The sequence below is a fragment of the Lineus longissimus genome, chromosome 5 (genome assembly GCF_910592395.1).
Source record: "Lineus longissimus chromosome 5, tnLinLong1.2, whole genome shotgun sequence".
Classification (NCBI taxonomy): domain Eukaryota; kingdom Metazoa; phylum Nemertea; class Pilidiophora; order Heteronemertea; family Lineidae; genus Lineus; species Lineus longissimus.
The window spans coordinates 17,166,261-17,178,784 of record NC_088312.1 but is presented as its reverse complement, the minus strand read 5'-3'; the positions used below and the strand labels follow the sequence as shown (position 1 = coordinate 17,178,784).

The window sequence follows — 12,524 nt, the reverse complement described above, 5'->3', positions numbered from 1 at the left end:
CATCAAAATAAGATATTTATTTAACATTCCCGATTATGTTACAAAAACAATGAGTAGTCTGTGCTGATACGCGAAAACCGTGAGAGGATATACAACCCCGTATGGCTTGCTGTTCATGTTGGTTGTAAGGTAAAACATAAATGTACAAAAAAAGATCAAAACTTTTGTGAAAAACTAGCGAACTGGGGGGGGGGGGGGATAAAATAAAGTCAAATTTGAAAAAGTTCACCCTTAATTACTAACGTTCACCTAGAGTTTGGACACATGGCTTGCAATGCATACTTTACTTCCCTGCACATGTTGCAGTGTATTGCATTTGTCATGTACCAGTATCGGGTATGTAACTGTAATGTAGGCCCTATGGTAAATAATGTAGGCCCAGTTCATGCAGCTCCTCACGGTTTACCGTATCAGCATAGACTGAAAATGGCAGTTTTGTTGTTCGTGTAAGGTAAGGGGTTGATATATAGGCCTATTTACGATGTAGGCCTAGTGCTTTTGAACATGGTTTTGTATAAAGCTCGCATTAGTATGTAATGTATTTCTGGTAGGCCTCGTATGTCTAACTTACATATACTACAAGGAATCCAGGGGTTCAGGGGAGATCACGCCATTGAATATTATATAAGTGATTGGTAAATTATTTGAGTGAGCTAGCAACGGGTTGTTGTTAGAGAGTCGGGTTCGAGGCATGGAGTAGGCCGGTCCTACTTCACATTCACCGTAATATGTACATGAGAGATTAAAGAACTGATGAGGAGCCGTTGAGTTGTTTCCCATTATATACGGAGATGTAGAAGAAGAGGAGGCTCGCCGCCTGGTGTGGTGGCCCTCTCCCGGCTAGTCCCCGCAGAACTGAGAGGAGCCACCCAGCAACATCGATACCAGGAAGGCACCGCCCAAGAATCAAAACACTAAAACCTTCCATTCGTTAAAAATACCTCGCAATTCCAGCAGACTACTTCGTAGCTATTATCTGTGTACTCTGACCAGTGTCACTATCAAATGTGTACGATATCATTGTTATTTTGACAAGAAACATGAGAAAACGTCAACTTCTTGTGAAGTGGTCCGCCATGTTTGTTCATCTAGCGTTCGGGTTTGTTTTGCTTACGTCAATGTTTATAAATACAAAGAGGCTATTATTATAACAAAGTTTTAGTCATTCTCCTGTAGTTGTTATATCAATGTGTAATAGAAAATTGTGAAGTTTTACGATTATTTCATTCTGATGATTGGGAAGAATATTTTGCAACACCGTTTTGTGTATAAAATGTACTATGGCGTTCATGTATGTTTTGATCTTCGACTTCGACTCAATGACTGAGCAAATTTAACGAGACAGAAAGCCAAAAACGGAAACACTTCCTATGTAAACAAGCTACGGGAGTCATTCTATACTATGACTTTTCAAATAACAGTTGTTATGGCCAATTGTACCTAGCAAATCAAGAGAAAAAACGGAAAAAAACTCACCCTGGTTTTCTGTCAAAACGTCTTCCGTACATAGATAAATTGAGCGCATGAATCTGCGAACCGCAATGTATGCCCCCGCTCCGTGGGCACAAGTGTCCACAGGCCTGTCAATAAACTGGTTTTGAAGTTATGGGCTGTAAAGGAAAGATGGCAGCCTGGCAGCCATGTTGGCTATTGTGTAGGTCATACATCTATAGGAAAGCTCCCCTTTACTAGGCCATTACACCACAGAAATTTCAGGTATGTCACTCAACCAGTTCTGGAGTTATGGGGCAGAAAGTGAAAAAACAAGATGGCGGCGTGGCAGCCATGCTCGATTATGGATCAGGTCCACAATTGATAGAGAACCTCCCCTACACTAGTTCAACACACCACATAAGTTTCATGTCTTTGAATCAACCAGTTCTTGAGTTGTTGGGGGAAGGCGAGAAAGAAAAGATGGTGGCCTTGCGACCATGATAGCCCAAATCGATAGGGAATCTCCTCTACACTAGGTCATCACACCAAAAGAGTTTCAGGTCTGTCACTTTCTTGGTTCTTGAGTTATGGGGTGGAATGCCAAAAACCAATTTGGTGGCCTTGCGACCATTCTGGTTTTCGGGTCATGTTCAAAATTGATAGGGAACCTTCTCTTCCCTAGGACAACAAGTTTCAGGTCTGTCACTCATTTGGTTCTTGACTGATGGGGCAGAATGCAAAAACAAAGATGGTGGATTGGCGGCCATCTTGAATTTTGGGTCGGGTCCAAAATCGATGGGGAACCTTTCTTTATCTACCCATTACACAATAGAAATTAGAGATCAATCAGGCCACCTGTTCTTGAGTCTGGACTTCAATATCCAATATGGCCTCTTGGTAGCCATATTGAATTTAGGAGTGCAATGAAAATCTATAGGAAACCTCCCCCAATCCACCCTATTGAACCATAGAATTTAAAGATCAATCGGGCTACCTGTTCCTGAGTTATAATCCCGAATGGGACATCTAAGATGGCCTCTTGGTTGCCATATTGAATTTCGGAATTTGATCAAAATCGATGGGGGAACCTTTCCCAATCCACCCTATTACACCATAGAATTTAGAGATCAATCGGGCTCAAGTACGGACTGCAAAATCCAATATGGCCTCTTGGTAGCCATATTGAATTAAGGAGCGCAACGAAAATCTATAGGGAACCTCCCCCAATCCACCCTATTGAACCATAGAATTTAAAGATCAATCGGGCTACCTGTTCTTGAGTTATAATCCGGATGGGAAATCCAAGATGGCCTATTGGTGGCCATATTGAATTTCGGAGTTCGACCAAAATCGATAGGGAACCTTTCCCAATCCACCCTATTACACCATAGAATTTAGAGATCAATCAGGCTACCTGTTCTTGATTTATAATCAGGAATGGAAAATCCAAGATGGCCATATTGAATATCGACTGGGCCAGAAAATTATACAGCACCTCCCTTACCCTATGCGATCATACCACAGAAATATCATCTCCCTCACACAACTGCTTTTGGAGTTATAGGTCGGAATTGCTAAAAATCCAAGATGCCAACTGACGGCCATCTTGGATTTTGGATTGCGCCCAAAATCAGTGGGGAACCCCCCTACCATAGGCCATTACACCACAAAAGCTTAAAGTCTGTCGTACATGTGGTTCTTCAATTAACGAGCGGAATGCAAAAAAACTAAGATGGCGGCTGGCGGCCATATTGGATTTTGGAAACCGCCCAAAATCGATAGGGAACCTCCCCTACCGAAGACCATTACACCACAAAAGTTTTAAGACTGTCAGACCTCTAGTTTTTTAGTTAACGATCGAGTTACAAAAACCTAAGTTGGTGGGTGGTGGCCATATTGGATTTTGGATCGCGCCCAAAATCAGTAGGGAACCACCCCTACCATAGGCCAGTACAGCACAAAAGTTTGAAGTCTGTCAGACATCTGGTTCTTCAATTAACAAGCGGGAATGTAAAAACCTAGGATGGCGGCTGGCGGCCATATTGGATTTAGGAACACACCCAAAATCAATAAGGACCCTTTGACACATGAGGCCAACACCCCCTAAAAATTCCAAGTCAGCCGAACAAGGGGTTCTTGAGTTAAAGTCCGGAATTCAGTGCGGCGCAGCCGGAAACCACCCGAGTTCATAATGCCCCCACTATGCAGGGGCATAATTATAGGAGAGTGATTGCACACCCCATCCCCTCGCCCTCCCCCCACCACCACCACCACCCCTAGCACGGGCCCTAACCAGGCAGGGTAACTTTTCTCTCTTATTCATGACCACGTCTTTCACAGTAGAAATTATTAACGCAAAGAAAAGTTTAAAGTTCATAGCCCCACCCTAAAGAATAAATTCCCCACATTGCCGAGCTTCTTATCAGGCCTTCAAGTTTGCCTAGCTTGATGTCCTGGGAAAGGAATTTTTATCTAATAAAGTTAGCAAAAACTGTGTTGTTGGGTCTTTCAATGAAATATTGTTCTCTTCATCTGATAATAAGGTTCCAGGGAAAAATGCACTACTGGTTTAATCTATGGCAACCAAAAAAATTGTGAAATATGCATGGTTAGATTTTGTGCTTGCACCATCGAGTAACCCACCAGTTAATTTACCTCAAAATTTAGTGCATATGATGACATATTGTCCATGTTACCAAGATGGACACAGCTTATTTTAGAAAATTTACCAACGAGCGCTCATTTGGATGTTTTTCTTGTGAGGCAGGCCTCAAGAAGCACTATCCAGCAGTCTGCTCGGTAAGTTGGAAGGCCTGATAAGATGCTCGGTAATTTGGAGAACATCTTCCCCTGGGTGAGCCCTAGTAGTTAAGAAATGTGCCACTGTTTTTGAAACAGGATACCGGCAGACGGCGACGTCAATGACGGGCACTGCAGTATTAAATGGACTCTCCTACGGTGAGCCAAGAAGTCATCTAATTTTGCCATGGCAGTCCTTTTTGAAAGTGAAATTGGGAGTAGCAGGCTAGTGATGCAACAACAATATGCCTTTAGGCACTAAGAGTAAAACAAATTTCTTGCTGATGCCCTTCGGACCCACACAAACCCAGCCATTTAGCATGTTGAGGTAATTTATACGTACCTGTAATATTTCAGCATCAAACTCTTGTTTCTTTAATGTATCCTTTGTGGGTCTGTTGTATATTCTGTCAAGTGATGTAGGGTGGGTTCCAAGATGCTTAGCAGGGTCAAATGTGGACACTGAAAAAAAATGTCTTTATCATTTTACCAACTGTTCATTTGGACAAGGGCAAGTTTTACTAGAGGCCTACGGCCAGAGAGCAGTCCATATGGTTTTACATGTAACTGGATACAAAGATGGTGACAAGCTATCACGTTCACAATGGTTGTCGCTGCAGGCTAGCATATCAAACTAGCAACATGTGGAAGCAGTATGCGAGGTGAGTTTTTGATGGCGGTGACTCCCTTTTTGGCTCACCTGTGAGCCTTTACCATCACGCAGCGTCCGTCGTCGTTAGACATGGGTGGCACGTTTTGTTACCGCTTAAGCCACTGAACTGAAACTTAGTACACATGTACCCCTTGGTGACCACTACTCAGAGACCAAAACGCGGTCTCATATGTTTCACGCTTTGGCCACCAGGGGGCCAAAGGTAAAAAATGAAGAAATGCGTTTTCTCCCTTATTACTGGTCCGAAAAATTTGAAAAAAATATGGTAGGTACTTCTACTAATGGGACATCACATATCCTCCGGGTTTTTGATTTGACCTAATTTTCAAGGTAAGATAGGTCAAAGTTCGCCGACGGCACCGCTGTTAGTCAATGGTGGCACGTTTTGTAACCGCTGAGGCTATTGAACTCAAACTTGGTACATATATACCCTTGGGCGACCTTTACTCAGAGACTGAATCGTGGCGTCATACAATTTACGGTTTGGCCAATAGGGGGCCAAAGGTCAACAATGAAAATATGCGATTACTCGCCTACGTCTGAAAAATTTGAATAAAATATGGCAGGTACTTCTTGCAGTGTTACATCATATATCCTCCACATTAATTTTTTGGCTCACCTGCCCCTTTTCATCCCCCCCGACCCACCCACCCCTGACCCCACCCCTGACCCTACCCCTGACCCCACCCCTGACCCCACCTCCTCCCCTCCTCCTTCCCCTCTTACAACACTAGAACTCTAAGAACTTCCAAGGCAGGTGTAACTACAGAGTGAGAGCAGACCAGACCCCATTTTAGCAATGCATTAACCCCTCTACCATTTATTGCTAGAGGCCCTTGTGGTTATTGCACAATTGGTCAGATTACTACAGAGAGTGACACTGAGCAGCTGAGAGAAAACTTAGTTAAAGGTAAAGTCCAAATTTTAACCACTATAAACCTTCCCAACTCAAAGATCACTGTCAGTTTCATTGTTCATGAACTATAGTACAACAAGAAATATTAATTTCTCCAATTTCTCTCAAAATTATGTCATTCTGGTGCAGATTATTCACTGTTGACATTTCACAGGAGGACCATGTGATAATGCACTGGGCAGTGTGTGTGCATCATCCGCATGCTTCCAGGCCTATGCTGGTGCTGGCCTGTGTGCAGAGGAGCCTGTAGTGTTAGGCTCTATTTAGTTTCTCAATCATGTTTTACCCACACTTTAAAGGGACACTAACCTGACTTCCCATATTACCACTCAGGCTGCCCAGCCCGAAATGAAAATGACAGATCACCCCTATCTTGACAATGGCAAATGCACAGCGCCAGGATAGGGCATACATAGCCTATCTGAATGAATGAGGACTCACGAGGGGAGTGTATTCTTACTGAAATCGGGTACCAATGTCAGAATCACTGACTCCATAGCCTCCCCTTTGACACAGGTGAGCACATGGTCCCTGGACCATTTCATTTGGCCTGGGGGAGGCAATGGCCCTCTGGGGGGGGGGGGGGGAAAAGATAATATTTTGTCAAAAGTTCCACAAAAGACATTTTGGACCCCCTTTGCCACTATGCTAGCTCAGCCATGTTTTGGGAAGGAAGAAGAGAAGGTGATTTGATTGTTTACTGACTTACTAACTCAGGCGCCTGACTTACTAACTCAGGCGCCCAACTTACTAACTCAGGCGCCCAACTTACTATCTCAGGTGCCCGACTTACTAACTCAGGCGCCTGACTCACTATCTCAGGCGCCCAACCTACTAACTCAGGCACCCAACTTACTATCTCAGGTGCCCGACTTACTAACTCAGGCGCCTGATTTACTATCTCAGGTGCCTGACTTACTAACTCAGGCGCCTGATTTACTATCTCAGGTGCCTGACTTACTAACTCAGGCGCCTGACTTACTAACTCAGGCGCCTGACTTACTATCTCAGGCGCCTGACTTACTAACTCAGGTGCCTGACTTACGGAAACGAGGCTGGTGAGCTCAAGATGGATGCCATCATTAAGGAACTGTTCGGTCTTGCGCTGAATCAGAAGGAAATCCTCGCTGTTCTCAAAGAGCGGTTCGGCATTAGGATTAGTTTGATACAGTCGACTACATCTGTGAAGCTGACGACGCAAAAGTGAGAGCCTGTGAGGAATATTGCACATTTCAGTTGCAGTATCCTTGCGATGAGGACATGTTTGAACTATGTTGCATCCTGATGGAAGAGAACGGTCTGGTGCCCCCCCCCCCCCCAAAAAAAACCTGACGAAGCCAGACATTTATACATTACTCTGAGAGACATTCTCAATGCACTTATGACTTAGAATAGAACGGTCTGGTGCCCCCCCCCTCCGAAATCCTGACATTTATACACTACTCTGAGAGACATTCTCATTGCACTTATGACTTAGAATAGGCGCGTGTTTGGCATGTTAAGCGATGAAAGGAAATACACAGAGACATGACAGAAGGGTGCTGTGGACTGAATTTCGGACCTGGTTACAAATTCCAAAATAATTGTCATCGTTCGAGCCTGACCCGGCCGATTTTAGTATAGCAGTGTTTCGCCGTTTGTTATGCACTGCTACTATGACCTAAATACCAACCATGGCCTACCTATGTAAAACTCATAGGTAGGTATGTAAAACACCATTTGATTGGTCGATTTTGTCAAAGTGAGTTTTGTCGAAATCAATTTTGTCGAAGTAAGTTTTGTCGAATGAGCCTTCTGGGCTTTTTTACTTCTATAACTATAAACATTAGTTTACAACATTCCTTCTCCTGCAGGCATACCTGGATATGCGTTCAATTATTTCGTTCATTCAAAGGCAAAGCTAATCAAAAAGACAATGTATGAATAAATGATTTCTATAAGAATTTATTAGTCTCTTGCCATCAATTTCACAAAAAAACGTCTTATTCAGAGATGATCGTTACCAATATTAGAACACACCGTCCTTTTGCCCCAGATCATAATTTTGTCCACGGCAGAGTTTAAATTGATCATTATCTTTTCCCAACAAAGAGAATACCATAAATGGATTAGAAGGGGATTAACCAAAATGGCTTTTCGTGGCAAAGATTATCTCCATAGTAAGATGATTTTTGTGTGTTTACCGTAGTCATTCAGATACATTTACTTCAAATTATGTTAAGGTACCGCTATATTGCTCTAAGTCAAATATTTGAATTAGTGATGTAGTTTGATCCACTGAGTATGCACGAGTGTATCTACCCTAGATTTTAGAGAGGGTTAAAACAGAGTTAAGATCAGAAAACAAGGTGCATTTTGACGTCCGATATTGCGTTGTCTGTTATCAGTAATGCAATGAAATATGCACTGGTATGTACGCAATAATACAAAGCAATAAACTTGTCTTAATGCCACTTCACACCCATTAAAGAAAAATGCTGCGGACCTCAACATGTTAGCCCTTACTTTGCTTTATTGGAAGGTTGGCCCTTAATTACTACCTATACTCAGCTAATGATGTGGGCAGACGAAAAGTAACGCTTAATATGCTAATGCTGCGGACCTCTACAAGTTAGCCCTTACTTTGCTTGATTGGAAGGTTAGCCCTTAATTACTACCTATACTCTGCTAATGATGCGGGAAGACGAAAAGTAACGCTTAATATGCTAATGCTGCGGACCTCTACAAGTTAGCCCATACTTTGCTTGATTGGAAGGTTAGCCCTTAATTACTACCTATACTCTGCTAATGATGCGGGCTGACGAAAAGTAACGCTTAATATGCTAATGCTGTGGACCTCTACAAGTTAGCCCTTACTTTGCTTGATTGGAAGGTTAGCCCTTAATTACTACCTATACTCTGCTAATGATGCGGGCTGACGAAAAGTAACGCTTAATATGCTAATGCTGCGGACCTCTACAAGTTAGCCCTTATTTTGCTTGATTGGAAGGTTAGCCCTTAATTACTAATTATACTCTGCTAATGATGCGGGCTGACAAAAGGTTAGCACTGGAACAAGTAGCGCACCAGTGGTTACCACCTTAAACATGAGTGGTAATTACGGCTATGATTACGTTACGAATGTTCCAAAACGCCAGATAGTTCTTGTTTTTTATCATGGAATGCAATCACTAAACAGTATACAGTTTCAGGTATGCAGTAAATGTTGCAGTCTCATACTTGGATGTTTTTGCTTTAAACCTGGTCCATTTCCCATTGGTCGCTGTTCAGAATATTTGTAAACACATCTCGAAACTCCGGATAGCTCTCGTAGTCAACAGGTACATCTAATCCGTACCCACAGGTGTGCCCAAATGGGCATCGTTCTAGGCCAGTAAGCCTGGAGAAGTTGATTTCTAGTGGATGGCCCAAAAACAAGTCGGCTCCCTTAGAGAATCTGAGAAATATCTTGTCGTCCTGTCGTCAAGCCCTGCGCCAGCCAATAAGGTATATTCTCGCGATAGCTTTCCATTTCTCACTCGTGAAATCGTGTCTGAGGAAAGGCACTTTGCAACACTGGCCGCAAACTGTGCACTGACTGTAAAACTCGATCCAGAATTGAGAGACGCAATCTCGAAACACCCCATCACCAACAGCAGCCTCAAGATCGCCACTGTCCGCTTTCCACCTGCAGTACAGTCGTTCGGACCCAATCGACTCATCTGAAAATGCCTTTATCATGTCATTGAGACAAGACGACCCCTTTATGATAAGCTGCCTCGGGTCTTTTTCGAAGTCAGGTTGTAGTGGCACCGTGTCATCCAAGGGTTCCAGAAAGTCCAATCCCAATAACGGCCCGAACTGTATTGTTTCTTCCATATACATCTGTTGCGGTGTTGACGTAAGTGGCCCTACAGGCAGTTCATCAGTTACTGGCACTCTACCCTCGACGTGGGATGGCTGGGTTTGTGAGTTAGGTCGGAACTCTGCTGGCACTCTACCCTTGGCGTGGGATGGCTGTGTTTGTGAGTTAGGTAGGAACTCTGCTGGCACTCTACCCTCGGCGTGAGATGGCTGTGTTTGTGAGTTAGGTCGGAACTCTGCTGGCACTCTACCCTCGACGTGGGATGGCTGGATTTGTGAGTTAGGTAGGAACTCTGCTGGCACTCTACCCTCGGCGTGAGATGGCTGTGTTTGTGAGTTAGGTAGGAACTCTGCTGGCGCTCTACCCTGGGCGCGGGATGGCTGGGTTTGTTGGATTCGTGAGGCGGGACTTGAATGCATTGTAGCTCCCATTATATCACTGTCATCATCGTCGTCGTCGTTATCACACCCTTTCTTGCTTGTTGCCATGTAAAATCGTAATGAGCGCATTTAAGTGATATCATACATTTCGCCGAGAGTGATGTCATCTTGAATATCTGACCCTTTGAAATCTTTTAATGAAAATGCGAAGTCAGTTGCTGGTCCTTTCGGGGAAAAGGCAATTGGGGAAAAATATATCGATTGCCTTTTTCAGAACGTCATTGCTTGTTTGTCCACACGCACATGTCTAGTGCCCCCTCCGTTGTGTTTGCGCACTTGCTTGTAGGTTAGTGAAGATTGATCAAAATGGGTCCAGCCGACTTCAACCACCCGATCTTTTTTAGAGTTGCGGCCGCATAACTCTTTGTTTCCCTCGCTATTGGTTTTAAACCTTTTCCTTAATTTTTCAATTAGATTGTCTTTCCTCTTTTTGGTGGTCATGCCAATGGTTACAGAGTGAGATACGGACTTCGCAAAGTTGTTACAAAACTGTACTGTGGCAAGGCGATCTCCGAAATGTGGGATGTATACCGCTAATTGTTCATCGTTCATTAGCTGAATCGTTGTGATGTCAATCTGAAAAGAAAAAAGAATGAAGTAATGTAATAAACACTCAGTAAGAAATTCAAGTAGTTGCCCTGAAAACTTAACGTGACATTCTATAACTTCAGCCTAATCTAGTAGCACAGTGCATGAGAGGGGACATCTTGATTACCTCCCATATGGCCACATAAAAAAAAGTTGGTTTAGCATCAGTTACACCTCTAAAAAGTGAGGAGGGAGGTTTTTTTTTTCCAAAAATTTATTTTTTTGGTGATTTTCACCTCTGAAATGGCCCCTCAGTAGCCTTAAGCAGCATGGAATGAGTCTTGCACAATGCATTGGATGAGCTAAATTGAAAAACATGGACACTAACTATCATGCTTTGCTTCAGACTCATTCTAGTATGCTGCTTTGACTACCGAGGGGCCATTTCAGAGGTGAAAAATCACCCCAAAATAAATATTTTTTGATGTGGCCTAATTCAAACAACCCTTTCAGTGTTTTTGAATGCTTTTTTGAAGCTGGATTACAAACTCGATGTTTTCTACAGAAATGTCTTATTGAATCTATATCATAATACTATAAGGCGGCTCGATAAAGTGCCATTTGGGTGCAGTGTTTCGTCTCGAAATTTTGCACGTTTGCAGGCGATATGTTATCCTGATGCAACGTCATGTTTATTTTCGGAAATTTACTTCAGCGGAGCAGTAATGAGGGATTTTTAATCGGACACTGTCGATTCTCCTCACCACTCACAGAAGCCAAGTCATTGCTGTTTAGTTATGCAGGGGCTTAATCAATCACCTGCACTCCCTGTGGGGTGGCTAACATTACCTGTTGAACAGCTGGCTGTAGGGGGATGATTGGAACAGCCTGTACCTGTTGACCTGCTGAACTAAGGTTAATGTTATTTTCAATCCACGAGTGCAGGTCACCTGATGTTCGAGATTTCGCGGGGAAAGAAATTGTAAACAAATGTATGTGTGCAGTTCAAATGTAAACAAAAATGTATTTTTGGTACTTTCGGTTGCTGGACCTGGGTTTTCCCGCAGTAAGGAGCTGGGGTCAAATTGGTGGTCTATTATTTATGGGTGCTGTGTTAGCAAGAGCTAGCCCTCGATAATGAAGGTTACCATGGTCTGTTTATGTGCTCACCACAGCTTTCAATACTTGATCTGAAGAGGCGCGCTGAACTTGAAATGGCCTTATCAAGGAGCTGCTCACGGTGCTGAACTTCTAGCTTGCCTGTCGAGTAAGTGCCTTGCCCGAGACCTGGCTATATATAGGAGGAGCACGCATTTTAAAGTTATAGTAGTGATAGTGCAATTGGTTCGAGCCATTTGGAGGCTGACATGTGAAGGCCTATCTGGGTACTCCTTCTTCTCCGTATAAAAAGGGGCATTGCTGACTAAGAAATAAGGCATTGCCTCATCATCTCTATCGGACCAACTGATATACTTTTATATGCACGCATACAGCACGCCACAGCTAGGTCCGAGTCTGTGGACAAATGGTTGGTTTAATTTGTCTCTTTGATATGGCTCCTTTGATATTGCATTAGATTTTCATTGCAATTCAATCTATTCAAGGTATAGCCCATGCCTATGCCACGGGTACAATGCTAGTATTTTATATTTCTATTAAAAGATTGTATTTTTAATAAAGCGATTTATGGGTAGAGTTGTATAGTTCAAACATACCTTCTCTTCTCGCATTTTATCAACAACTTCATTTGGCAACTTTCTCTCCAACAAGAGAAATTCGCGTAGTTGCTCATCCTGAAATGAAAACAAATCATTTGTCAATGAAAAGGTAAGCAATGTAACGGTATTACGGTCCAATTCACAAAAACCTGCGTCACTCTGATGTCGCTGG

The 12,524-nt window shown here is 43.1% G+C and overlaps 1 protein-coding gene across 1 annotated transcript in view; it reads right to left on the bottom strand.

Moving 5' to 3' along the window:
• Positions 1–12,524, bottom strand: part of LOC135488710 (probable U3 small nucleolar RNA-associated protein 11) — a 132,626-nt gene that overhangs the window by 28,594 nt on the left and 91,508 nt on the right. The window contains exon 6 of the mRNA XM_064773419.1: positions 4,577–4,695. Coding sequence (XP_064629489.1) covers positions 4,577–4,695 — 119 coding nt within the window. The remainder of the gene's footprint in view (positions 1–4,576; positions 4,696–12,524) is intronic.